Here is a 25,202-nt window from a genome sequence, read left to right on the forward strand (position 1 = left end):
ACTTTGAAGGACATCTATGGGATGACCTTCATGGGTAGAATGGTAAGGCAATGATCACAAATGGGTTTTTGGTCTAATAGACAGAAAACATTTAATGGTTGTCTTCAGTCTTCAGGATAGATGACAATATCTGCATGGTCTTCTTGCTCATGTTTTTCAGTAGTAGCTCTCAGAGCAAAACTGATAGATAGAACTTCAATACCAAGTAGGGGAGTTATGACAGTGATTCTGTGATTAGACCACTTAAATGGAATTCTTATGGGTTTCCACATATAAAAGTTACAAGATCCCTGAAAAACATTTTGTAGACAATTTTTGCAAAATGTACTGGAGCATGTTAGTATAAAGATCTTTAAGTATGCTATAACAAATGGAGTATGTTAATTCATCCTCAAAGTTATGTATTTACTAAATTTTAGAAAGATCACTTCGGCAGCTAAGAGCAGGATGGATTGTAGTGAGGCAGGAAGACCAACTAGCAGGCTATTACAACAGTATAGAGCAGACTAACTCTCAGCCTCCACTTGGCTCTCTTCCTTCCCAGTTCCCCATAATGACACTGGCATGTCATGGACTATTCCTGCTCAAGGCTAATACCTGTGTGCCTTACTCCTGCCTTTGTCATCTTTCTATGCCCATCTCCAGCCTGGGGTCAGGATGGCCTAGTTTCATGAGATTCACCTTATTGGTAGAGAGGATGATGCTTTGATGCTGCATGTCTGTGAGAGGGGCAAAATTAGCAAAAGAACTTTGGAGAGGAGAGATGTCTTTCTTAATTCTTGCTTCAAGATATAGACACATACAGTTTCAGAATCCCTTTGGGGAGAGACTTTGGAAGAGAGAGAACAGACTTTGGAAGAAAGACATGTACAGTAAAGTTGACTTCTCAACAGGACCCTGAATTCCAAGCTGCCTCCTTAGAAACTGGGGAATTTCCATTTGGGTATGATCTAGGTCTCTTTTGCTTAAGCTTAGATAGGTTACTTCCAGCAAGAGAGCTCATTTACCCTATGCATTTTCTAGCATACTATAATCTGTATGACTTCTCTGATTTCTGCTTTCCATCTGCTTAGATAAATGGATTTTCTTACTACTCACTATTTGTGATGGTCTTTTGTGAAAGTAGCACTTGGTGGGCAGGTGCTAAACCTGCTGATGTAAGTTGGATTACTCTTCTTTCTTTAAAGGATTTCCTTTAAGGACAAGGAAAAAGCTTGAACCCAAAAAATATCATTCCCCTAGATGAGAATATTTAGGAGGCAGACATAATTCTAGTCCAATATTCTTTTCCCTCAGAGAAAAACAGCAAGGCTAGCCTTGTAGCCCTTTCTTCTGCTCTTCTCCAAACAGGACAAAGCTTTCCTTGCAGAGGTGTGGGCAAGATTCTTGACATATCTATTCATTACTTTCCATGAACCAAATTTAGCCAACCGATGTGGACATGTACATAACATACATGGGCAACAAACCTACCCACAGATACCCACCCTACAGAACATAGACTGGTTAGGAGGCTATGACAGTTTTTACATCATCTATAAACATGAATTTACCCACTAGAATTCTATATGTGAGAACTGTCTAATTTCTAGTAAATTGACATTATTAGAATAACTGAACCATATTTATGTCTACATCCTTCTAATAAATGAAATGAGAAGACAATGGAGTTACAATTGATTGGTAAGATGAGAGAGAAACATGAAGGAATATGTAGAGTTGGTTTCATCATGCATCCAGAGACAATGACATCATTTTGTGGGACAACTAGTCTTCATGTCTTATTATGAGATGGCTAGGTAGTATAATGGATAGAATGCTGGACATGGAGTCAAGAAGATTTGATTTCAGATCTTGCCTAAGACACTTACTAGCTGAAAGATCTTGGACAAATCATGTAATTTCTCTTTGTGTCATTTCCCTCATTTGTAAGAAGAAGGGGTTGGGCTTTATGAGCTCTAAACTCTAGATTTATGATCCTATGAAAACAAACAGAAAGACTACCATGAAGTTATTTGCTCCTTCTTCAGCAACATATATTTAAGAATCATTGGATTTCCTGAAAGCCATGACCAAAAAAAGAGCCAGGATATCCTATTTCAAAAAAATCATGAAAAAAACCCACACACACACAGTTGTCAGACACATTACAAGATGGATGTAAAATGAAAAACAGAAAGAATACAATAGTCATTTCCTGAAAGAAACCCCAAAATAAAAACTCCCAGGAACATTATAGCCAAAATCTAGAACTTCCAGGGCAAAGAAAAATAATTGAAATCAGCCAGAAATGAAGAATTCAAATATAGGATCATACAAGGTTTAATAGTTACCATTAAAAAAGGAGCAGAAACATAGTATGATACATTCCAAAAGACAGAAGACTTACGTTTATAACCAATAAGAACTTATTGAGACAAACTGAGTATAATTCTACAGGGGGAAAAATGGGTCTTCAATGAAATAGAAGACTTTCTGATAAAAAAGACCAGAGCTGAGTAGAGATTTGGAAATATGAACATGGGAGTCAAGAGAGCATAAGAAGGTAAACACAAGTGAGCATTTGTAAGGGACTTCATAAAGGTTTTTAATAGAAGGTGTATGATATAAGGGTTCTTTTAGAACCATAATGCCATCAGGGTTCATAGAGGGATTCAAATAAGATGGAAGGCCTAGGAGTGGTTTCATATATGTTTATGATATTGAAAGCAGAAAGGAAAGGGAAGGATAAAAGGATACACTAAGGAAAAAAAAGATGGGAGGAAGGGTAGGACAACTTATGTCATAGAATCAGAGGGAATGATTGAAAGTCTATTCAAATATGGATGGAAGAGGTGGGGGGTGCAGCATCACTTGGATCTCACTTTCATCTGAATTGGCCAAAGTTCTGTATATACATACATAAAGAGTTTGTAGTAGAAATATATTCAATTCTACAGGTAAACAGGAAGCAACAGGGAAAGAGGAGAATAAAAGGGAGGGTAGATTCAGGAAGGGATTGGTCATTAGGAAAACAAATCCTTAGCAGGGAGGGGACAATCATAAAGAATGATTTAAAATAAAAATTTAAAGAAAGGCTAAGAATCTGTGATAAAGAGGGGGTAGGGAGCAAAGGGAGGAAAAAAGTATAAAAGAATAGTATAGAGAAGAAGACACAGTTAATGATTATAATTGTGAATGTGAATGAGATGTGCTCAGCTACAAAATGGAAGAAGATAGCAGAATGGGATTAGAAAGCAGAATCTAATAATATGTTATTTAAAAGAAACACATTTGAAATATAAAGAATTAAAATAAGGAGATGTAGCAAAATCTATTATGCCTCAGCTGAACACAAAAAAGCAGGTGTAGCAATTACGATTTCAGTCAAGGCAAGAGGAAAAATAGACTTTAATTAAAGGAGATAAAAAAGGAAACTGCATTTTGCTAAAAGGATACCCTATATAGTGAATTAGGGTACACACACACACACACACACACACACACACACACACACACACATACGTGTATACACATACACACCCCAAATGTCATACCACCAAAATACTTAAAAAGAATAAAAACATAAAACATTGCAAACAGTTATAAAACAATGCTGTTAAACACATTCATTACCACAATTCAACAAAAATTATTTTCAATAAAGGACTATTGAAGAAAAGATTAAAAATCAATGGGCAACTAGATAACTTAATCCTGGAGAACTGGTCATTCAAAGAACAAATTATAGAAATGATACATAGATGCTGACAAAAATACCAAAATTCTGGGGATTTATCTAAAACATTTTTAGGGGAAAATTTATATCTTTAAACCATTTCATCAACAAAAGAGAGAAATAACAGATCAATGAATTGGGTAGCAACTAAAAAAACCTGAAAGTTAATTAACTAAAAACATAAAAAAACACTAAAATAGAAATTCTGAAAAATAAAAGGTGAAAAATATTGAAGGAAAATAAATTTCCAGTTCTTTGTAGTGGTAAAGACATGGAAATGAAAGAAAGTGCCCATCAGTTAGGGAATGGCTGAACCAATTATGGTTCATGATAGATACTATTGTGTTAAAAGAAATTAAGAAAGTGATGGTTTCCGATTTTTATAGTCTGCTCATTATTTTTGCTATTCTGGATGTAAATTCTGCTCTCAAAATATGAACTGATGCAAATGAAGTGAAAAGAATCAGAATAATTTACACTGTAATTCCAATATTATAAAAATGAACAATTCTGAAAGACTTTAGAACTGCGATCAGATAAGCCAGGATTTCAGAGGACTGATGATAAAGAAACCTGTCCATCTCTTGACAAGAGAGTTGGTAGACTAATATGCAGAATGAGTCATATTTTTTTTGTATGTGGCTAATGAGGGAACTTGTTTTAATTAATTATGCTTGTTTGTTACAAGGGTTTTGTATTTTTCTCCCCTCTCTCAAATTGGTCATGAAATAGAAGGGAGGCAAAATACTTGATGACTGGAAAATAAAAGCATTTTTAAAGGGGAGAAATAAAGAAAGAATTAAAAATTAAAATGCCTAGAATAGAATAGAAAGAAGTTCACAAGAAAGCATAGATTGTTTTGAAAAGAATGCAAAATTTACTATCTGCTTGGAAAAAAAAAAGAAGCAAGGCATATAAGCCTCACGTATAAGCCTCATCTGCTGTGCATATGGAAATTCTAATTTTGTGTGTGTGTGTGGTGTGTTAAATTCAGAATAAATGTTTTGGGGTTTTGTTTTTTAGAAAATAGATCAAAAGAAATAATCAACAAAACAAAACAGTAGAAAACAAAATTGTAAGATAACATAGACCAAGTGGAGAAAAAAACCTCAGTAATAACTCTTTTTAATATTCTATGTATCTTGTCTTTAAGATTGATCTGTTTTGCTGGCATTGTTGTTGTTTAATTGTTTTAACTGAGTAGAACTCCTCATGACCCCAGTTGGGGTTCTCTTGGCAAAGATACTAGAGTGCTTTGCTATTTCCTTCTCCAGTTCATTTTACAAATGAGGAACCTGAGGCAAACAAGTGAAGTGACTTGCTCAAGGTTAAAGTGTCTGAGGCCAGGTTTGAACTCAGGAAGATGAATCTTCCTGACTCCAAGCCTGGCACTCTATTTATTGTGCCACCCAGCTACTCTTTTGCTTGCATAATGAACATGTTTTCTTTCATGCTATTGTTTTTTGCTTCTCTTCTTCTAAGTCATCCTTCACTTTTGTGTATTTGCATTACCAATCTAATATTCTCTCTTTTACTTTTGGGTGAGGCTTGCCATTGCAGTTTTTATAGTCTGCTCATTATTTTTGCTATTCTGGATGTAAATTCTGCTCTCAAAATTCTCATTTCTCTTTTAAACTACTCAGGAACATCATGTTGTGATTCTCTGTTCTCCTCAAATTCCATAAGATCCTCCATCTCATCAAGTGTTGGATCATTTTCCTTTATTTTGGACTGTTTATTAGTGGATGCTTGAACTCATTTGCCAGATCTGGAGGCTACATTTCCTTCTGTTACAGTTTTCTCATTGATTTATCTGTTGTGTTCAAGGGCTTTGAGCTTTCTTCTTCCTGAAATCTTTGGTACTTACAGTCATTTCCTTTCTCTTGCCTTCCTTATCACTCACTTCCTGACTCCTTCCCCTCTGATTTTAGTTTGTTGATGAGCTAGATCTCAAAGAGTCTCAACCTACTCCAACATTGGGCCTATGTCTCTGCCCCAGCTGACTTTTGGGTGATCAGAAATGGATTTTTTAAAAATACTTTTGTTTGGATTCTGGATGTTCTAGACCATGGACACAGCTGAAGTTGCTTTTTATTTGGCATATAATTTCTGTTAGGGAGAAGTATGAGGGGTCATGGGTATCAGAGAAAATGCCTAGTGAGCTATCTCATTGCTCACATGACTCAAAAGTCTTCTAACTCCATTGCTACTTGGGAGATGGCTGTGCAAATCATCACAAATGAATATACTGAAATATTCTGACTGACCATTTGTTATCTATGTTATAGAGAAAATTCTAGTTCAGGTATAAGCTAACTTGCTTCCGATTATCTTCTTTATTTTCTCTCAAACTCTGAAATGCTTAAAGGTCCAAAAATTAAGAAAATTATCAAAGATAAGGGACATAATAACAGCGTTGTTTAAAAATTTGAGAACATGAAATAAATTGATGATTATTTATAAAAGTTTTAAATACCCAAGTCAACAAAACGAGTGGATAACCAAAATAGCCAAATCTCAGGTGACATCAAATAGACTATTGAAGGGCTCCCCTACAAAAAAATTATCAGGTCCAAATGGATTCACAAAGAAATTCAGGCAATCATCCAAAGAACAAATAACACGTCCATCTGTCTATCTATGTCTTCTATTGTGAACGTAAACATCAGCAAACAATATATAAATTTTTTTTTAAAGGGGGCAGTTTTGTTTGTTGGTTTGAGTGGATCCTAAAAAAAGACATGAAACATTTAAAGAGGACCTAATTATACAAAAATATGCATGGCTAGGTGGCACAGAAGATAGAGTGCCTGCCCCAGAGTCAAGAAGACTTATCTTCCTGAGCTCAAATCTAACCTCAGACACTTAATAGCTATATGACCCTAGGCAAGTCACTTAACCCTATTTGCCTCAGTTTCCTTATCTGTAAAATAAGCTGGAGGAGGAAATGGCAAACCATTCCAGTATCTTTGCCAAGAAAATCCCAAATGGGATCAAAAGAGTCATGTATGGCTGAAATGGCTGAATAATAACAACAATGCATAGCTACTTTATTTGTAATGGCCACCCCCACCTCCAATGGAGCAGCTGACATGTCTAATGGTTGATAATAGCTAAAAAAAATGTATATTAATGTAATGGAATAGTATAATAGGTGAAAATGATAAGCATACAAACTTATGTTGGAAGTGATCCAAAGTGAGATTAGCACAACCAAAATAATAAATATGAAGACTAAAAACTGTGTATAACTTCACTATATTGATAATAATAACAATAGCTAACATTTACATATTTACTATGTGCCAGGCACTGTTCTAAGCACTTTACAGTTGTATATATGCCATATGTATAGTATGTATATACATATACATATGTGTATGTAATGTTAACATTATATATTGATATTGTTATAAATATATCATAATAAACATGAAGAGTTGATTTTATAGATATAATTATAATAAATATAATAAATGCAAATATTTATTATACCACAATCAACATATAATAATGATATATTTACATTTGAAATATTTATAATTTATTAATATAAAGACTGTTATATCTTTATATCATATAACATATATGCACATACATATATGTACATGTACTATATATGTGTGTATATGTGTATGTGTATGTACGTACATACACATACACACACATATATGAAAACAAAGCCAATCAGATGGATTCAGAAAGGGACCGGAAATGTTATTTTTTGTTTGTTAATTTTTGGATTCTATGTATGCTATAATTTTTTGTTTTACATATGATTTTACTCTTTAATTTTTATGTTTATTGAACAATGTATTTTTGTTGATGGTCACATTTGTAATACACAAATAGATTGTGTAATCTAATAGTGAAATTTATAATATGAAATAAGGACTATCCTTTAGCTAGCCTGAAAATTCCCAGCAGCTTTTATATTAAACATTCTATATGGGCAAACCTTTTAAAGGAATTGGAGGTTTTTTCTTTATCTTAACATGGAGATGTATACAAGGCAGATATATTGACAGCAGGACCTTGTTTATTTGCTTTGTATTTGTATTCCCAGGTCAGTATTTTTTTTTTACATAACAGATACTTTACAGGTGTTTGTTGAATAAAGGAAGTCACTGGAGAGGTTATCTAGGTCTACTATCAACTTGAACCCTGAATCTACATCATCTTTGACTAATAGAGGTCTAGCCCTAGCCGCTACTGAAAACCTGGCAAAATGTATCTAACAATTATAGCCATGACTGGGCCCAAGGGGTTGTGACTCTGTACCCTCCTCCCTCTCCACTAAGGGGCCCTATATGGGCACATTGACCAGGTTCAGTCCTGAGGGAGCCTGGCTTCTAAGGAGATAGATTAGGTTCATTTTCTCATGTTCTTTGACATTTTACACTCTGAGCCAAGGGGAAAATGACTTGAAGCTTAGGGCTGGCCTCATGTCTAGTGTCTCCATAAAGCAGGGAGTAGAAAGATACTCCATGGATAACGTGAACAAGATATGAAACAGCTATTTATTTCCTTTACCAAAGGAAATACTAAACAGAAAAACTTCTATATGCCTTGACAGGAAAAATTTAAAGAAGCAACAATAACAATTTATATCACTTAAAAAAGCAAGAGCAATTACTGTTACAATTAGTGGCAAGCAGGACCAACTTGTAATGGCTAACCAGAACTGAGTGTTAAATTTGCAGAGTTTTTTTTGCCAGTTTTTAAAAAAAGGCACAGTTCCATTTTCTCCTGCACTAGTAATGTTATTTGTTGCTTCAAAAATAATTGGTGCCAACCACAGCAGACTGTATTTCCAATACACTACTGTATTTCCAATAACCTTGACACTAACCTCAGATTCTAACCCTAACCCTAAATTCTAACCCCACCCCTGATATGAAAAATGTTACTTACCATGTTGGGTCTCTATTGGTCCCTAAAGGGCTATATGCCACAATGACAATGTCATGACTTTGACAAAATTTCAAGAGCTTTGTCTGGGTGAAGTATGGATGACACTCAACCTGTATGGATGAAGTATAAAGCTAAATGAATAATTAAAACCTAGAATATTGAAGTAATTGATATTCTACATTGGCAGAAAAGATAAGAAGATACTGTTGACCACATTGATAATCTAAATGGCTCCTGAGGCAATTGTTGGCTTTCTTCCCTTTACCTTTTCCCAACATTCTTTACATGCTGCAAAGTTGCTAGGGAAAGGAAGCTGTGATACTAGGCTTAGAGAAGACCTGGACTTGAGAATCTTCCCACTTCTTCTCTCCCTGCCCACAGTGGATTCTCAGAGATTCCAGTTCACATCTCCTTCTCCTAGACCCATAGGTATTGGGTTTTTTCCACCAAAAACATTTTGTTGTTGTAATGCACAGTAGGAAGCTGTACCTGGTTGCAGACTGGCTTATATTTGAGTCCTGGTTTATTCAGGATGAGCTCCAGCTGTTTGCGGTTGAAATTAGACACTCCAAGGGACTTCACTAAGCCAGCATCTTTGCATGCTTCCAGAGCCTGTGCCAAAAACATCATAGTATCATAGATTTAGATTGGAAGGGCCTTAAATATCATCTGGTCCAAACCTTTCGTTTTGAGGAATCTAATACCCAAAGACATAGCTATAACCAGTGATTTCTTTACCTGTGGCAAACAGTGGTGGAGAAAAGGGCTGGAAAAATGGTGGTGTTGATTCACCTAGAATACTGCTGAAAACAGCAGAAGTGGTTATGGCAAGAGGATGCCACTGCTGCTATTGCTGCCACAGAGTGTTAGGGGAGGAAATGTCTTCAAGATAGAGTTGTTGGCATTCTCTGAATTCCCCACTCAGAGGCAAAGCTCCAGGTGTATCACTCTAGCTACACTTCTGCCCAAACATGGTAGTGACTTGTCCAATATCATAGAAGTAATATAGGTAGAAAGCGTACTTAGGTGGCACAAAGAATAGAGTGCTGGATCTGGAGTCAGGAAGACTCATCTTCCCAAGTTGAAATCCAACCTCAGATACTTACTAGCTGTGTGACCCTGGGCAAGTCACTTAACCCTGTTTTCTCACTTGTAAAATGAGCTGGAGAAGGAAATGGCAAACCACTCCAGTATCTTTGCAAAGAAAACCCCAAAGGGGGTCACAAAGAGTTGGACATGACTGTAAATCATCCCTTGTCTTCACCTATCCCAGCTCCTTTTCTCCCTTACCACAGCCTCTAAACCTCACTCCTATTGAATGAAAAGGACCCTAACTGCTGATACCCAGTTTATTTTCCCAAAGAAAACAAATTAAGAGAAGAAAAGAAAATATTACCCCCTCTAGGAATTTTTAAAAACAGGAGAGACAGAATTTCTTTATAGAAAAATTGAGAGAATAGACTTTGTGGAAGTCTGGGCTCTTTCTTGTAACCAAATAGTTTTCTCTCTTGACAGAAACCCTGGTCTGTACTTCAGAAAGCTATTTTAAACCAAATCTGAATCTTTGAAACTTATTTTCAGAAAGGTGATAGGAAGAGTATTTCAATACAGGTCAGCTCTTTAAAGTCTATGATAACTGTATTTTCAGGATAATTCATAAAGAAGTCACCTAATTATTAAAATAAAACAGAGAAAAGGCCTTGTGATAGAAATCAGTGCAACTCTAGCCTGATGGTACCAGACATCTTAGCAAAGGCCTTGAAGCAGAAATTCCATTCCTTCTCCTCCCTTCTGTCCATGGACAATCATCAACATTCATTGAATCACTGCTTCATCTTCACTTTTCCTAACCTGAACTAAAGAAAAAACTGTTCCTCCACTCTCTCTCTCTCTCTCTCTCTCTCTCTCTCTCTCTCTCTCTCTCTCTCTGTCTCTCTCTCTCTCTCTTCTCTCTCTGTCTCTGTCTCTCTCTCAAAAAAAAAAAGAGAAAGCAAGTATTTAGCATTTTTGTTCTACTATACAGCCTCTGTATAGAAGAGAGCAAGCAAATGAGACTACTTTGGCCAAGTGGGGTGTGTGTGTGTGTGTGTGTGTGTGTGTGTGTGCATGCGTGTGTGCACATGTGTGCACATATGCTTGCACTTTACCACTTTGTAGCCTCCCAGCTTCAAGTCTAAGGTCTTTCTAGGATTTATTTTTTTTTAAAGAATCTAACCCTCTTTTCCCTGAACATCTTTAATATTATTTTATTTTCCCCCAGTTACATGTCAAGAAAATTTTTAGCATTCATTTTTACAATAAATGACAATTTTACAACAAAGAGTTCTAAATTTTTCTCCCTCCTTCCCTCCCCTCCCCTCTTCTATAAATTGTAGGCGGTTTAATGTAGTTTATACATGAGCTATTATGTAAAAATATTTCCATAGTAGTTACAGTTGTGTGAGAATAAACAGATCAAAAGGGGCAAAAAAACATGAGAAAGAATAATGTAAGTAAAAAAAATACTCTTTCATCTGTATTCAGAGTCCATCAGTTCTTTATCTAGATATGTATAACATTTTTCTTCGTCAGTCCTTTGTACTTGTCTTGGATCATTGTGTTGCTGAGAAGAGCTGAGTTATTCATAGTTGATCATCACATAGTGCTGCTGAACTGTATACAATGTTCTCCTGGTTCTGCTCATTTTACTTTGCATCAGTTTGTACAAGTCTTCCAGGTTTTTCTTAAATTTGTCTATTCATCATTTCTTATTGCACAATAGTATTCCATTACATTCATATACCACAGCTTATTTAGCCACTCCTCAATTGATGGGTATTCCCTCAATTTCCAATATTTTGCCACCACAAAAAGAGCTACTATAAATATTTTTGCATGTGTAGGTCCTTTTCTCTTTTTCATGATCTCTTTGGGATCCAGACCTAGTAGTGGTATTGCTGGATCAAAGGGTATGCACAGTTTTATAGCCCTTTGGCATATTTCCAAATTGATTTCCAGAATGGTTGGATTAATTCACAACTCCACCAATAGTGCATTAGTTTCCCAATTTTCTCACATCTACAGAATTTATCATTTTCCTTTTTTGTCATGTTAGCCAATCTGATAGATGTGAAGTGGTACCACAGAGTTGTTTTAATTTGCATTTTAAAAAACATTTTAAGGCTAGAAATTATTATTATTATTATTTTTGTCTAGGCAATCGGGGTTAAGTGACTTGCCCAGGGTCACACAGCTAGTGAGTATCATGTGTCTGAGGCTGGATTTGAACTGAGGTCCTCCTGACTCCAGGGCTGGTGCTCTATCCAGTACACCACCTAGCTGTCCCTTAATTTGCATTTTTAATCAAAAGTGATTTAGAGCACTTCTTCATATGCTTATAGATAGCTTTGATTTCTTCATCTGAAAACTGCCTGTTCATATCCTTTGACCATTCATCAATTGGGGAGTGGCTTGCATTCTTGTAAATGTGACTAGGTTCTCTATATATCTGAGAAATGAAGCCTTTATCAGAGATACTTGCTGTAAAGATTATTTCCCATCTTTTAGCTTTCCTTCTAATCTTGGTTGCATTGGTTTTGTTTGTACAAAAGCCTTTTAATTTAATACAATCAAAATTATCTGTTTTATATTTTGTAATCCTTTCTGTCTCTTGTTTGGTCATGAATTTTTCCCCTCCCCATAGATATGACAGGTAGACTATTCCTTGCTCTTCTAATTTGCTTATGGTGTCACCCTTTATGTCTAAATCATGTCAAAGGTCTATCATAAGTAAGTTTTCCCAATATTCTATTTACCTCCTTAGTTTCTTTCTTGTTTATTTTTTGGTTGGATTTATCGAGTTCTGAAAGGGGACAATCGAGGTCCCCCACTAGTATAGTTTCACTGTCTTTTTTTTTCCTGTAACTCACTTAACTTCTCCTTTATGAATTTAGATGCTATACCATTTGGTACATATATATTTAGTATTGATATTGCTTCACGTCTGTGGTACCTTTTAGTAAGAGGTAGTTTCCCCTTCCTTATCACTTTTAGTTACGTCTATTTTTGTTTTTGCTTTGTCTGAGATCAGGATTACTACCCCTGATTTGTTTTTACTTCAGTTGAAGCATAATAGATTCTGGCTCCAGTCTCTCACCTTTATTCTGTGTGCATCTCTCTGCTTCAAGTGTGTTTCTTGTAAACAACATGTAGGATTTTGGTTTTTGACCCACTCTACTATCTGCTTCTGTTTTATGGGAGAGTTCATCCCCTTTGCTTTACAGTCATGATTACTATCTGTGTATTTCCCTCCATCCTATTCTTTCCTCTGTCTGTCCTCTCCTTTCACCCTCTCCCTCCTCACCAGTGTTTTGCTTCTGTCTACCACCTCCCCTTATCTGCCCTCCCTTCTGTCAGTCCCCATCCCCTCTTTCCTTAATCTTCTCCCTTCCTACTTCCCTGTCAGGTAAGTTAGATTTCTATCTTCAAATAATTGTGTATATGATTCCCTCTTTGAGCCAATACTGATGAGAGTAAGGTTCAAGCAATACTCGTTGCCCACCCTCCCATCTTCCCCTTCCCTGTAATAGGTCTTTTGCACCTCTTCACGTGAAATAATTTACCCCATTCTACCTCTCCCTTCCTTCTGGACCCATTGTACTCTTCTTTATCATCCTTTAATTTTTTTTATGGCATTCTCTTAAGTTTACCTTATACCCATTATTCCTTCTAGCTACATTATTAGTGACACAGTTTTTAAGAATTAGAAGTATCATCTTCATGTGTAGGGATGTAAATAATTTAGCTCTATTGAATCACTTATGTTTCCTTTTCCCTTTTTACCTGTTTGTGCTTCTCTTGGGTCTTGATATTGGAAGTCAAATTTTTGATTTAATTCTGGTTTTCCCATGAAAGCTTAAAATCCCTCTATTTCATTGAATGACCATTTTTTTCCCCTTGATGTATTATGCGTAACTTTGCTTGGTAAGTGATTCGTGGTTGTAGTCCTAGCTCCTTTGTCTTTTGGAATATCGTGTTCCATGACCTCTGATCCTCTAAAGTTGCAGTTGCTGAATCCTGTGTAATCCTGATAGAGATTCCCTGATAATAGAATTGTTTCTTTCTGGACACTTGTAGTAATTTTTCCTTGACCTGATAGTTCTGAAAGTTGGCTATAATGTTTTTTGGAGTTTTAATTTGGGGATCTCTTTCCTGAGGTGATTGGTGGATTCTTTCAATGCCTATTTTGTCCTCTGGTTCCAGGATATCAGGGCAATTTTCCTCAATAATTTCTTTTCTTTTTTTTTTTTGGTTTTTTATTTTTTGTTTTAGGCAATGGGGTTAAGTGACTTGCCCAGGGTCCCACAGCTAGTTAAGTGTTATGTGTCTGAGGCCAGATTTGAACTCAGGTCCTCCTGAATCCAGGGCCAGTGCTCTATCCACTGCGCCACCTAGCTGCCCCTTCCTCAATAATTTCTCGAAAGATGCTGTCCAGATTCTCCTTTTGATTATGGCTTTCAGATAATCTAATGATTCTGATATTGTCTCTCCTGGATCTATTTTCCAGGTCAATTGTTTTTTCTGTGAGGTATTTTACATTTTCTTCCATTTTTTTATTCTTTTGAATTTGATCGATTAATTCTTGATGTCTCATAAAATCATTAACTTCCACTTGCCCACTTTTAAGGTATTGTTTTCCTCAATCAGCTGTTGCACTTTCTTTTCTATTTGGCCAATTTTACTTTTTAAGCAGTTTTCCAAGCTGTTGACTCTTTTTCATAATTCTCTTGTATCACTCTCATTTCTTTTCCCATTTTTTCTTCTACTTCTCTTATATGATTTTTAAGCTCCTTTTTTGAGCTCTTCCATTCTGGGCTTCAGACCACTTCCCATTTTTGTTTGGGGTTTTGCCCATAGGTTTTGACATTGTTGTCCTCTTCTGGGTTTGTGTTTTGTCTTCCCTGTCACCATAATAGCTTTCTATGGTCAGATTGCTTTTTTGTTCTTTTTGTTCTTTTTTCCCTTTTTGTTTTTTAGATTTGAGTTCTGTACTCAGGGTGGAAGAAGCACTGTCTCAGGCTTCTTGTGCCAATGGCTGCAGGCCCTGGCTGTTTACTTGGTATTATGCTGATGTTTCCCTGAGGTCCCCAGGGAACCCTTGTGTCTGGTGCTGGGCTGAGGGGGTGGGTGGGGTGAGGGGTGGCTGGCCCTGCTGGAGGATGTATGAGTCTGGCAGCTTATCCGGTGCTGAGCTGGGGTCCCAATGGTGGTGTCTGGTGTGTGCTAAGGGATGGTGGAGTGTTTCTTCATTTTCCTGAGACTATACTGAAGCATGATGTCTGGCTACTGGAAGATGCCTGTTACTTGGAACTACACTGAAGCACACGTATGTCTAGCCACTGAAGGTTGCCTGTTTGCCCTGGGCTATGTACGCTCCCTGAACATCTTTAAACATTTCACTTGCACTTTTTCCCTTCAATTACGGTCACCTACGTCAATACTTCTGCAAGTCATTCTGTTTCATTCAAATTAATGTCTCCTAGACCCTATGCATTTTGGGAAGAAGGCCAAAGTGAAAAAATCAAAGTACAAACAAAGTACATAAAAGCCTGTTTACACAGAGCAAACAGGTATTAAAAATCCCCCATAGTAGTTGCTCCACACTGCTCTGTCAGTATCAACCAGAGCAAATCCAACACATTTTGCTTCCCACTAATAATCCCCCAAATCCACAGAAAAAGCAAGAGAGGGTTTTAGGTAATAGGAGAAGGGTTCAGTCTTACCTCCCAGGTGTCACACAGGTTTACGTCATGGAACAACCATTTACCATTTTCATCCCGAGGATAAAAGGTATTTCCTGGCTGGAGGAGGAGAGGGAAGTTAAGTTCTTTGTTATTCACTTCTTGATGTAGGAATCAGACAATTTAAATTAATATATCATAAGATTGTAGAGTTGGAAACTGGATAGACTAGGCTTAGAAAAAACTTAACACACCCAAATCAGTGTTCTGTCACCTGATCTGTCCTCTCTCTCTCCAGTCTATCAGATCATCTTCCAAGGCAGATCTTCAAAATTCTGACCAATTCATTCCAACCCTTCCAAACCCCCAAGACACTTAAGTAGCTCCCTAATGCCTCAAGGAAAAAAAATATATGTCTTTACTCTATGACTTCTACTTCCTCTCCCATCCCCAGCTACCTAGATGCAATCTGTCTTTTTTGTTTGTTTTGTTTTTATTTATTTTTTGCTTTTAGGCACTTGGGGTTAAGTGACTTGCCCAGGGTCACACAGCTAGTAAGTGTCAAGTATTTGGTCTGAATCTGGATTTGAACTCAGGTCCTGCTGACTTCAGGGCCGGTGCTCTATCCACTGTGCCACCTAGCTGCCACCAAAGAGAAAAAGAAAATTGTAGACCAATATCTCTAATGAACATAGATGAAAAAATTTTAAATAACATATTAGCAAAGAGTCTGAAACAATGTATCACAAAGATTACACACTATGACCAAGGTGGATTTATTTAAGGAATACAGGATTTTTTCCCCCCATTTCTTAATACTGTTGCTTTATTTTTTAAAATATTTATTTATTTATTTTTAGTTTTCAACATTCACTTCCATAAGATTTTGAGTTTTACAGTTTCTCCTCCTCCTCTTCTTCTCCCTCCCCAAGATGGTATGAAATTTGATATAGGCTCTACGTATACATTCATATTAAACATATTTTCACATTAGTTATGTTGTAAAGAAGAATTAGAACCAATGGGAGGAACCACAAGAAAGAAGCAACAAAACAAAACAAAACAAAAAAAAAGAGAGCAAATAATATGCTTCCATCTGCATTCAGGCTTCAAAGTTCTTTCTCTGAATGTGGATAGCATTTTCTATCATGAGTCTTTCAGAGTTTTCTTAGATCCTTGCATTACTGAGAAGAGCTAAGTCTATCAAAGTTAGTCATTGCACAATGTGGTTGTTACTGTGTACAGTGTTCTCCTGGTTCTTCTCACTTCACTCAGCATCAGTCCATACAAGTCTTTCCAGGTTTTTCTGAAGTCTGCTTTGCTCATTATTTCTTATAGCGCACTAGCATTCTATTACATTCATATACCACAACTTATTCAGCCATTCCCCAATTGATGGGCATCCCCTCAATTTCCAATTCTTTGCCACCACAAAAAGTGCTGCTTGTACATATGGGTCCCTTTCCCATTTTTATTATCTCTTTAGGATACGGTCTTAGAAGTGTCATTGCTGGATCAAAGGGTATGCACAGTTTTATAGCCCTTTGAGCATAGTTTCAAATTGTTCTCCAGAATGGTTGGATCATTTCACAACTCCACCAACAATGTGTTAGTATTCCAATTCTCCCACACTTTCTCCAACAGTTATCATTTTCCTGTTTTGTCATGTTGACCAATCTGATAAGTGTGATGCAGTACCTCAGAGTTGTTTTGATTTGCATTTCTCTAATCAATAGTAATTTAGAGCATTTTTTTGTATGATTGTAGACGGCTTTAATTTCTTCATTTGAAAACTGCTTGTTCATACCCTTTGACCATTTATCAATTGAGGAATGATTTACATTCTTATAAATTTGACTCAGTTCTCTACATATTTTAGAAATGAGGCTTTTAGCAGACATACTGGCTGTTAGAATTGTTTCTCAACTTTCTGCTTCCCTTCTAATCTTGGTTGCATTGGTTTTGTTTGTGCTAAAACTTTTCAATTTAATGTAATCAAAATCATCCATTTTGCATTTCATAATGTTCTCTATCTCTTGTTTGGTCATAAATTCTTCCCTTGTCCATAAATCTGACAGGCAAATTATTCCTTGATCTCCTAGTTTGCTTATAGTATCTAAATCATGTACCCATTTTGACTTTATCTTGTTATATGGTATAAGATGTTGTTCTATGCCCAGTTTCTGCCTTACTGTTTTCCAATTTTCCCAGAAGTTTTTGTTAAATAGTGAGTTCTTATTCCAGAAGCTTGAGTCTTTGGGTTTATCAAACAGTAGATTACTATAGTTATTGACTATTCCACTGATCCACCATTCTATTTCTTAGCCAGTACCAAGTAGTTTTGATTATTGCCGCTTTATAATACAATATAAGATCTGGTATAGCTAGCCCACCTTCCCTTGCATTTATTTTCATTGATTCCCTTGATATTCTGGACTTCTTTTTCTTACAGATGAATTTTGTTACTATTTTTTTCTAGCTCTATAAAATAATTTTTTGGTAATTTGATTGGTATGGCACTGAATAAGTAAATCAATTTAGGTAGAATTGTCATTTTTATTATATTAGCTCAGCCTACCCATGAGCAACTGATATTTTTCCAACTATTTAGATCTCACTTTATTAGCTTGAAAAGTGTTTTGTAATTATGTTCATATAATTGCTGGGTTTGTTTTGGCAGGTAAACTCTCAAATATTTTATAATATCTATAGTAACTTTAAATGTAATTTCTCTTTCTATCTCTTGCTGTTGGGCTTTGTTAGTAATATATAGAAATGTTGATTTATGTGTGTTGATTTTATATCCTGTAACTTTGCTGAATTTGTATATCATTTCAAGTAGTTTTTGACTTGATTTTCCAGGATTCTCTAAGTATTCCATCATATCATCTTCAAAGAGTGATAGCTTTGTTTCTTCTTTGCCTAGTCTAAGTCCTTTGATTTCTTTTCCTTCTCTTCTTGTTAAAGCTAACATTTCTAGTACAATCTTGAATAAGAGTAGTGATAATTGGTTCACCTCTGATTGTATTGGAAATGTTTCTACCTTATTCTCATTACATGTAATACTTGCTGATGGTTCTCAATAGATGCTACTTATCATTTTAAGGAAGACTCCATTTATTCCTGTGCTCTCTAGTGTTTTTAATAGAAGTGGGTGTTGTATTTTGTCAAAAGCTTTTCCTGCATCTGTTGAGATAATCATATGATTTTGTTAGTTTTGTTGTTGATATGGTGAATTATACTACTAGTTTTCCTAATATTGAACCAGTTCTGCATTCCTGCTATAAATCCTACCTGGTCATAGTGTATTATCCTTGAGAAAAGTTGCTGTAGTCTCTTTGCTAACATTTTATTTAAAATTTTTGCATCTGTATTCATTAGGGAAATTGGTCTATACTCTTCTTTGTTTTGGCCTTTCCCAGGTTAGGTATCAGCACCATATTTGTATCATAAAAAGAATTTGGTAGGACTCTTTTTTCACCTATGTCCCCAAATAGTTAATATGGTATTGGAATTAATTGTTCTTTAAATAGTTGGTAGAATTCACTCGTAAATCCATTTGACCCTGGAGATTTTTTCTTAGGGAGTACATTGATGCTTGTTCGATTTCTTTTTCTGAAATGGGGCTATTTAAGCATTTTATTTCTTCTTCCACTAATCTGGGCAATTTATATTTTTGTAAACATTCACCCATTTCACTAAGATCATCAAATTTATTGGCATACAATTGGGAAAAATAGCTCCTAATTATTGGTTTAATTTCCTCTACATTGGTGGTGAATTCACTCTTCATTTTTGATACTGGTAATTTGGCTTTCTTCTTTCTTTTTTTTTTAAATCAAATTAGCCAAAGGTTTATCTATTTTATTGTTTTTTCCCCCATAAATCCAGCTCTTAATTTTATGTATTAGTTCAACAGTTTTCTTAATATCAATTTTATTAATCTTTCCTTTGGTTTTCAGAATTTCTAATTTAGTATTTAATTGGAGATTTTCGATTTGTTCTTTGTCTAGCTTTTTCAGTTGCATGCCCAATTCATTGATCTCTTCTTTCTCTATTTTATTAATGTAAGCATTGAGAGATATAACACTTCCTCTAAGAACCACTTTTGCTGCATCCCATAAGTTTTGGTATGTTGTCTCCTTATTGTCATTCTCTTGGATAAAGTTATTGATTGTTTTTACGATTTGTTGTTTGATCCACTCATTCTTTAGGATTAGATTATTTAGTTTCCAATTAATTTTTAGTCTATCTTTCCATAGTCCTTTATTACATGAAGTTTTTACTGCATCATGATCTGGAAAAGGTGCATTTAATATTTCTGCCTTTCTGCATTGGATTGTGAGGTTTTTATGCCCTAATACATGGTCAATTTTTGTGTAGGTGCCATGTACCACTGAGAAGAGAGTACATTACTTTCTATCCCCATTCAATTTTCTCCATAGGGGTACCATATCTAACTTTTCGAAAATTCTATTCACCTCCTTAATTTCTTTCTTGTTTATTTTGTAGTTAGATTTGTTTAGTTCTGAGAGGGGACAGTTAAGGTCTCCCACTAGTACAGTTTTGTTGTCTAATTCTTCCTGTAACTCCCTTAGCTTCTCCTCCAAGAATTTGGATGCTATACCACTTGGTGCATATGTGTTTAGTAATGATATTACTTTGTTGTCTATGGTACCTTTTAGCAGGATATAGTTTCCTTCCTTATCTCTTCTAATGAGATCTATTTTTGCTTTTGCTTTGTCTGAGATCAGGATTGCTACCCCTACTTTTTTTACTTCAGAGTCTACCTTCCAAGATACACATAACACCTAGGTAAAAACAGCTACAAATTGCTGATCATAGAAATAAGGACAGACCTAAATAATTAGAAAAAAAATATTAATTACTTATGGGTAGGATGAGGCAACATAATAAAACTGATAATACTACCCAAATTAATTTACTTTTCAATGCTACGTCAATAAAAATACAAAAGAAACTATAATAGAACTAGGAAAAATATTAACTAAACTCACATGAAAGAAAAGCAGTCAGAAATCTCAAGAGAAATAATGAAAAGAAATGGAAATTAAGTGGGTCTACTGGTGCCAGATACCAAAATACATTATAAAACAGTAATTACCAAAACAATTTGGTTAAAAAATAGGTAGTTCATCTGCAGAACAGATTAGACATAACATATGGAAGCAAATATATCTAGCATTCTAGCATTGAATAAACACAAAGATACAAACTACAGGAATAAGGACTCACATTTAACAAAGAATGTGGAAAAATTATACAGTAAGATGGAAGAGACTAGAATTGGACACCTTAACCTTAGACCTGACACTTAATACAAAGATAAACTCCAAATGAGTATATGACCTAGATTTAAAAGTCATATTATAAACAAAATAAAGAAACATGAAAAAAAATTACTCATCATATCAATGGATAGGAGAAAAGTTCATGATCCAGCAAAGGATAAAGTGGACCACTGAAGATAAATTTTTTTTTATTACACAAAATTAAGACATTTTTCAACAAACAAATCTAATAAAAGTAAGCTCAAAAGGGAAATAATTAATTGGGGAAATTATTCACAGAAAATTTTTCTTATAAAGTTATCCTTTCCAAGATATTTAGGAAACTCATTCAAATTTATAAAAATAAGGTTCATTCCCAATTTATAAATGATCTAAAGATAAGAACAGGCAATTCTCAAAGGAAGAAATCCAGGCTATCTGTAATCATATTAAAAAAAATTGCTCCAAATCTCTAATTAGAGAAAGGCAAATTAAAGACTTTCTAAGATCCCACCTCACACCCATCAAAGTGGCACTGTTGACAAAGAAGGATAATGATAAATGTTGAAGGGGTTGTGGGAAAATAAGGTGCATTGATGCCCTGTTGGTGCAGCTATGATTGAGTCCAACCATTTTGGAAAATAACGTAGAATTTCACTTGGTGATCTCATTAGTTCCTATGGATTTCATTGTTATTTCTATATCAATGATTCCTAAATCTGCTTATCATTTCTTACCTCCAGTCTTGCATCTACAACTGCCTGTTGGCCATCTTGAACAGGAGGCATCTTAAACTCACTATGTGCAAAACCAAACTCACTCTCTTTTCCCTAAGGTCTTCCTTCTTCCTAATTTTCCTACTATTGTTGATAGACCTGTCAGCCTCCTAGGCTTATACCCTATTTGTTATTCTCAAATCTTTACTTTCTCACTCACAATATCCAAACAGTTACCAAGTTCTGTTGATTCTACCTTTGTAACATTTCTCGTATTTACCTCTTTTTCTCCTCTGACATTGCTACCACCCTTCTACAGGCTTTTATCATTTCACACCTGGAGTATTGCAATAGCCTTCTGGTTGGTCTCTCCACTCCTGCCCATCCTCCACTCAGCTGTCTAAGTGAGCTTCTGAAAGTGTAGGTCCAACCACATCAACCTCCTCACTCAGTAAACTCCAGTGGCTTCCTACTACCTCCAGGACCTAATATAAAATTCCTCCTTCTAGTATTGAAAGCCCTTTATAACCTAGTCCCTTTCTACCTTTGGGGTATAGTAAACATAGGATCAAAAATTTTTATTTTGATTGTTAATGCTTTCAAATACTCTTGTGTGATTTTTGTCATAAGCCCAAGTGGCAACTTGTTGAAGGACAGGCTGGAATGAAGGAAGGAATGAAGGAAAGAACGAAAGAAGGGAAGAAGGAAGGAAGAAAGGATTTAGTAAGTACCTATTCTATGCCAGGCTCTATGCAAAGGGCTTTACAAATATTGCATTTGATCCTCATAGGAATTCTGGGGGTTAAGTGCTAGGCTGTGTTTTGCTCTAACAAATCAAATGCTCTTTGAAAACAGGTGAACAAGAAAACCACTTTCTTCAAGCAAGATGTAGTCAAAGCTTTTTGATTAAAAAAGAGAAAAGCACTGCCTAAATTTGGGGACATGGTTTCTTCTAGGAAGAGTCTACCAGTCTCCAAAAGGATAAAAGTATCTTAGACACATCAGCAAGCAGGAAAAAAAAATTATGTGAGGAGTGGGTCAGGATATCCATTAGATTCAGGCATTTTCAGTGTCTGAACTGAGACCTCCAGACATAAATCATAAAAGTTATGGAGGCAAGGGCATGCATTTAAAGGTTACTTAAGGGTCACTCAATGCTGGTTGGTTTTAAGAGCTGGACACAATCTTCCTGGGCATGAGAGGATATAATGTGTGGGAAAGGGGGAAAAGTGAAGGTACTGAGATACATACTTCCTTGCTTCATCATTAAAAAAGACAGTTTCAAATGATATTTAAATTGCTTTCTTTCTGCTGCTTGCAGTATTTTCTCTTTGACCTGGTAATTTTGGAATTTGGCTACTATATTCCTTGCATTTTCAATTTGGAATCTCTTTCAGGAGATGATGGGGTGGATTCTTTCTATGACTATTTTATCCTCTGGTTCTAGGACCACAGGGCAGTTTTCCTTTATGATTTCCTGAAAGATACTGCCCAGGCTCATTTTTTCATTGTGATTTTCAGGTAGACCAATAATTTTTAAATTGTCTCTCCTGGATCAATTTTCCAGGTTAGTTGTTTTACCAATGAGGTATTTTACATTTTCATTTATTTTTTTCATTTTTTGTTTCTGTTTGACTGATTCTTGCTCTCTCATAGAGTCCTTAGCTTCCATTTGCCCAATTCTAATTTTTAACAAATTGTTTTCTTCTGTTAGATTTTGTACCTTCTTCCCCATTTGGCCAATTGTATTTTTTAGGGACTTGTTTTCTTCACTGTACTTTTTTTCTTTCCAGTTGGCCAATTGTATTTTTTAGGGACTTGTTTTCTTCAGGGTACTTTTTTTCCAGTTGGCCAATTGTATTTTTTAAGGATTCTTCTACCTCTCCCATGTGACTTTTAAAATCCTTCTTGAGCTCATCTAAGAAGGCTTTTTGGGCTTTAGACCAGTTCATATTCCCTTTTGAGGTTCCAGACATGGGTTTGTTGATAATGTTGTCCTCTTCAGAATTTCTGCCTTGATCTTCACTGTTCTCATAATATGAATCTATGGTATGTTTCTTTTTACTCATGGTGTTTGCTTATTTCCTGGCCTTTAAAGAGACTGAGCTCTCCTGCTGGGGAGCAGAGGGCATTGACCCAAGCTTCTTGTGTTAGGAGCTTTGGGCCTGGTCACTATCTTTGTATGCTGGGGCCCCTGATGTTGGCAGTTGGAGGCTGTAGGGTTCTGGCAGCTTACCTCGTGTTGGGCTGGAATCAGCAACACTGGAACTCTAGGGGTAGGATTGAGTAGTCTGGTCCCTGGAGGTTGCCTGCTTTTCCTTTCCTTTCACTTTATTCAGCTCCTTTCAGATGGATGTTGCAGGATGTTTATCTGCCTGGGGCCCTTTGGAGCACTTCAAAGATTTTTGCTGAGGCACCTGGTGGTTTTCTGAGCTGGTTTCCACCAGTTCTCCCGCCCTCACTGAGGCACTTGGAGTTCCAGGTGTTGTTGTTTGTCTATTCCACCACGTGGGTTTCAGGATCTCCTCCTGGTATGCTAAAGTGGGGCTTTCCACTAGCTTGCTGGGATGCCTCCTGTTCTGTACTGCTCTCCTTCCCCCAGAGCAAGAGGGGCCTTTCCTGTTAATCCCTCAAGCTACCTGGGCTACTGGACTGCTGCTCCCTGTCTTTCTTCTGGTTCAGCTGTTCCAGAGTTTTTCCTGGGGCAGTATTTTCTGGGCTTTTAGAGGTTGATATGGGAGGGTGAGAGTGACTTCCTTTTTATTCCACCATCTTGGCTCCCGAGAGCAGAAATGACAGTTTCAAATGAAAGTAGCTAAGCTGGATTCTACATAGTTAACAAGCATCTTATATTCTCTATATGTATCAATGAACTGTATGACCATAAAGTTATGGCCTCAGTGAATATCATTTGCAAAAATCTGCCTATTCTTTTCACATACCTTCATCAAGCGTGTGCTCAGAGCACATATAGATTACTTAAAAAAATGTTGTACAGATGGAAAAGTAGGCATATGGGTTGATAGTTTATTGATCTTCTTTTGTTTGTTTGTTCACCCGGGGGCTATTCCCATCAAACATCTTATATTCATTAATGTGGAACAAGGACGGGTCTGATAGGCTTGTGCTGTATCCTACTCCAGACTATGTCCTTTGGAATGCCAAATTCTTTATGATCCTCAGAGATTTGACTACCTCTATTCCCCAACCCTTTTGTGCATGGCAGCATTAATATTAATCTAGGGATTTGGTGTACTTGTGTACATGTGTGTATGTATTTATATAATTAGACTCTTATGGCTTCTGGTGCCCCAATGCATGAAGAAAATTCTGATTTCCTCTCTTCCCTGATGCATTTTAGTGGCCACTCACATTAGCATGGTTTACTGGATGCAGTCACACACAAGGTGGCAGGGATTAATTCTATATATACATTATGTATTTTTATATTTATAATCTCTCTATATAAAGATAGAATCTATATTTCTATATCTTTACTTATAACTATAGAATTGAAAGGAATATACATTAAAATAATTATGTGTAGGCTAGAAACTCATGGCTTTTCCTGGACACAGGCATCCATAAACCAGTGGGGAGGCATGTCCCTTACTCAGCAGTTCCAAGAACACAATTTAGATGTTTAGCTTCAAAACTCCTCCTCCTGTTGTTTCAAGGAGAGATAAGTACTAGCCATCACAGGTTCTAGCTGTTTAGGCTATCCGGGTGCTTTCCAGCTCAAAGTGTTTTTCCTATTCTTCTTTGCCTCAATTCTGGGTGTGGATCAGGGTCTCAAAATGATCTAGGTCCTAACTGGCTATAAATTCCTTTCTTAATGTTTTTC

At 36.1% G+C, this 25,202-nt stretch overlaps 1 protein-coding gene across 1 annotated transcript in view; it reads right to left on the bottom strand.

Annotated features, from left to right (window-relative positions):
• The window catches only part of AKR1D1 (aldo-keto reductase family 1 member D1), a 67,482-nt gene that overhangs the window by 21,586 nt on the left and 20,694 nt on the right, over positions 1-25,202 (bottom strand). Inside the window, exons 4-6 of the mRNA XM_020998126.2 lie at positions 15,394-15,471; positions 9,122-9,244; positions 8,633-8,742 (exon numbers count right to left, since the gene is read on the bottom strand). Coding sequence (XP_020853785.1) covers positions 8,633-8,742; positions 9,122-9,244; positions 15,394-15,471 — 311 coding nt within the window. The remainder of the gene's footprint in view (positions 1-8,632; positions 8,743-9,121; positions 9,245-15,393; positions 15,472-25,202) is intronic.

The sequence above is a fragment of the Phascolarctos cinereus genome, unplaced genomic scaffold (assembly GCF_003287225.1).
Source record: "Phascolarctos cinereus isolate Bilbo 61053 unplaced genomic scaffold, phaCin_HiC Scaffold_1;HRSCAF=81, whole genome shotgun sequence".
NCBI classification, from domain to species: domain Eukaryota; kingdom Metazoa; phylum Chordata; class Mammalia; order Diprotodontia; family Phascolarctidae; genus Phascolarctos; species Phascolarctos cinereus.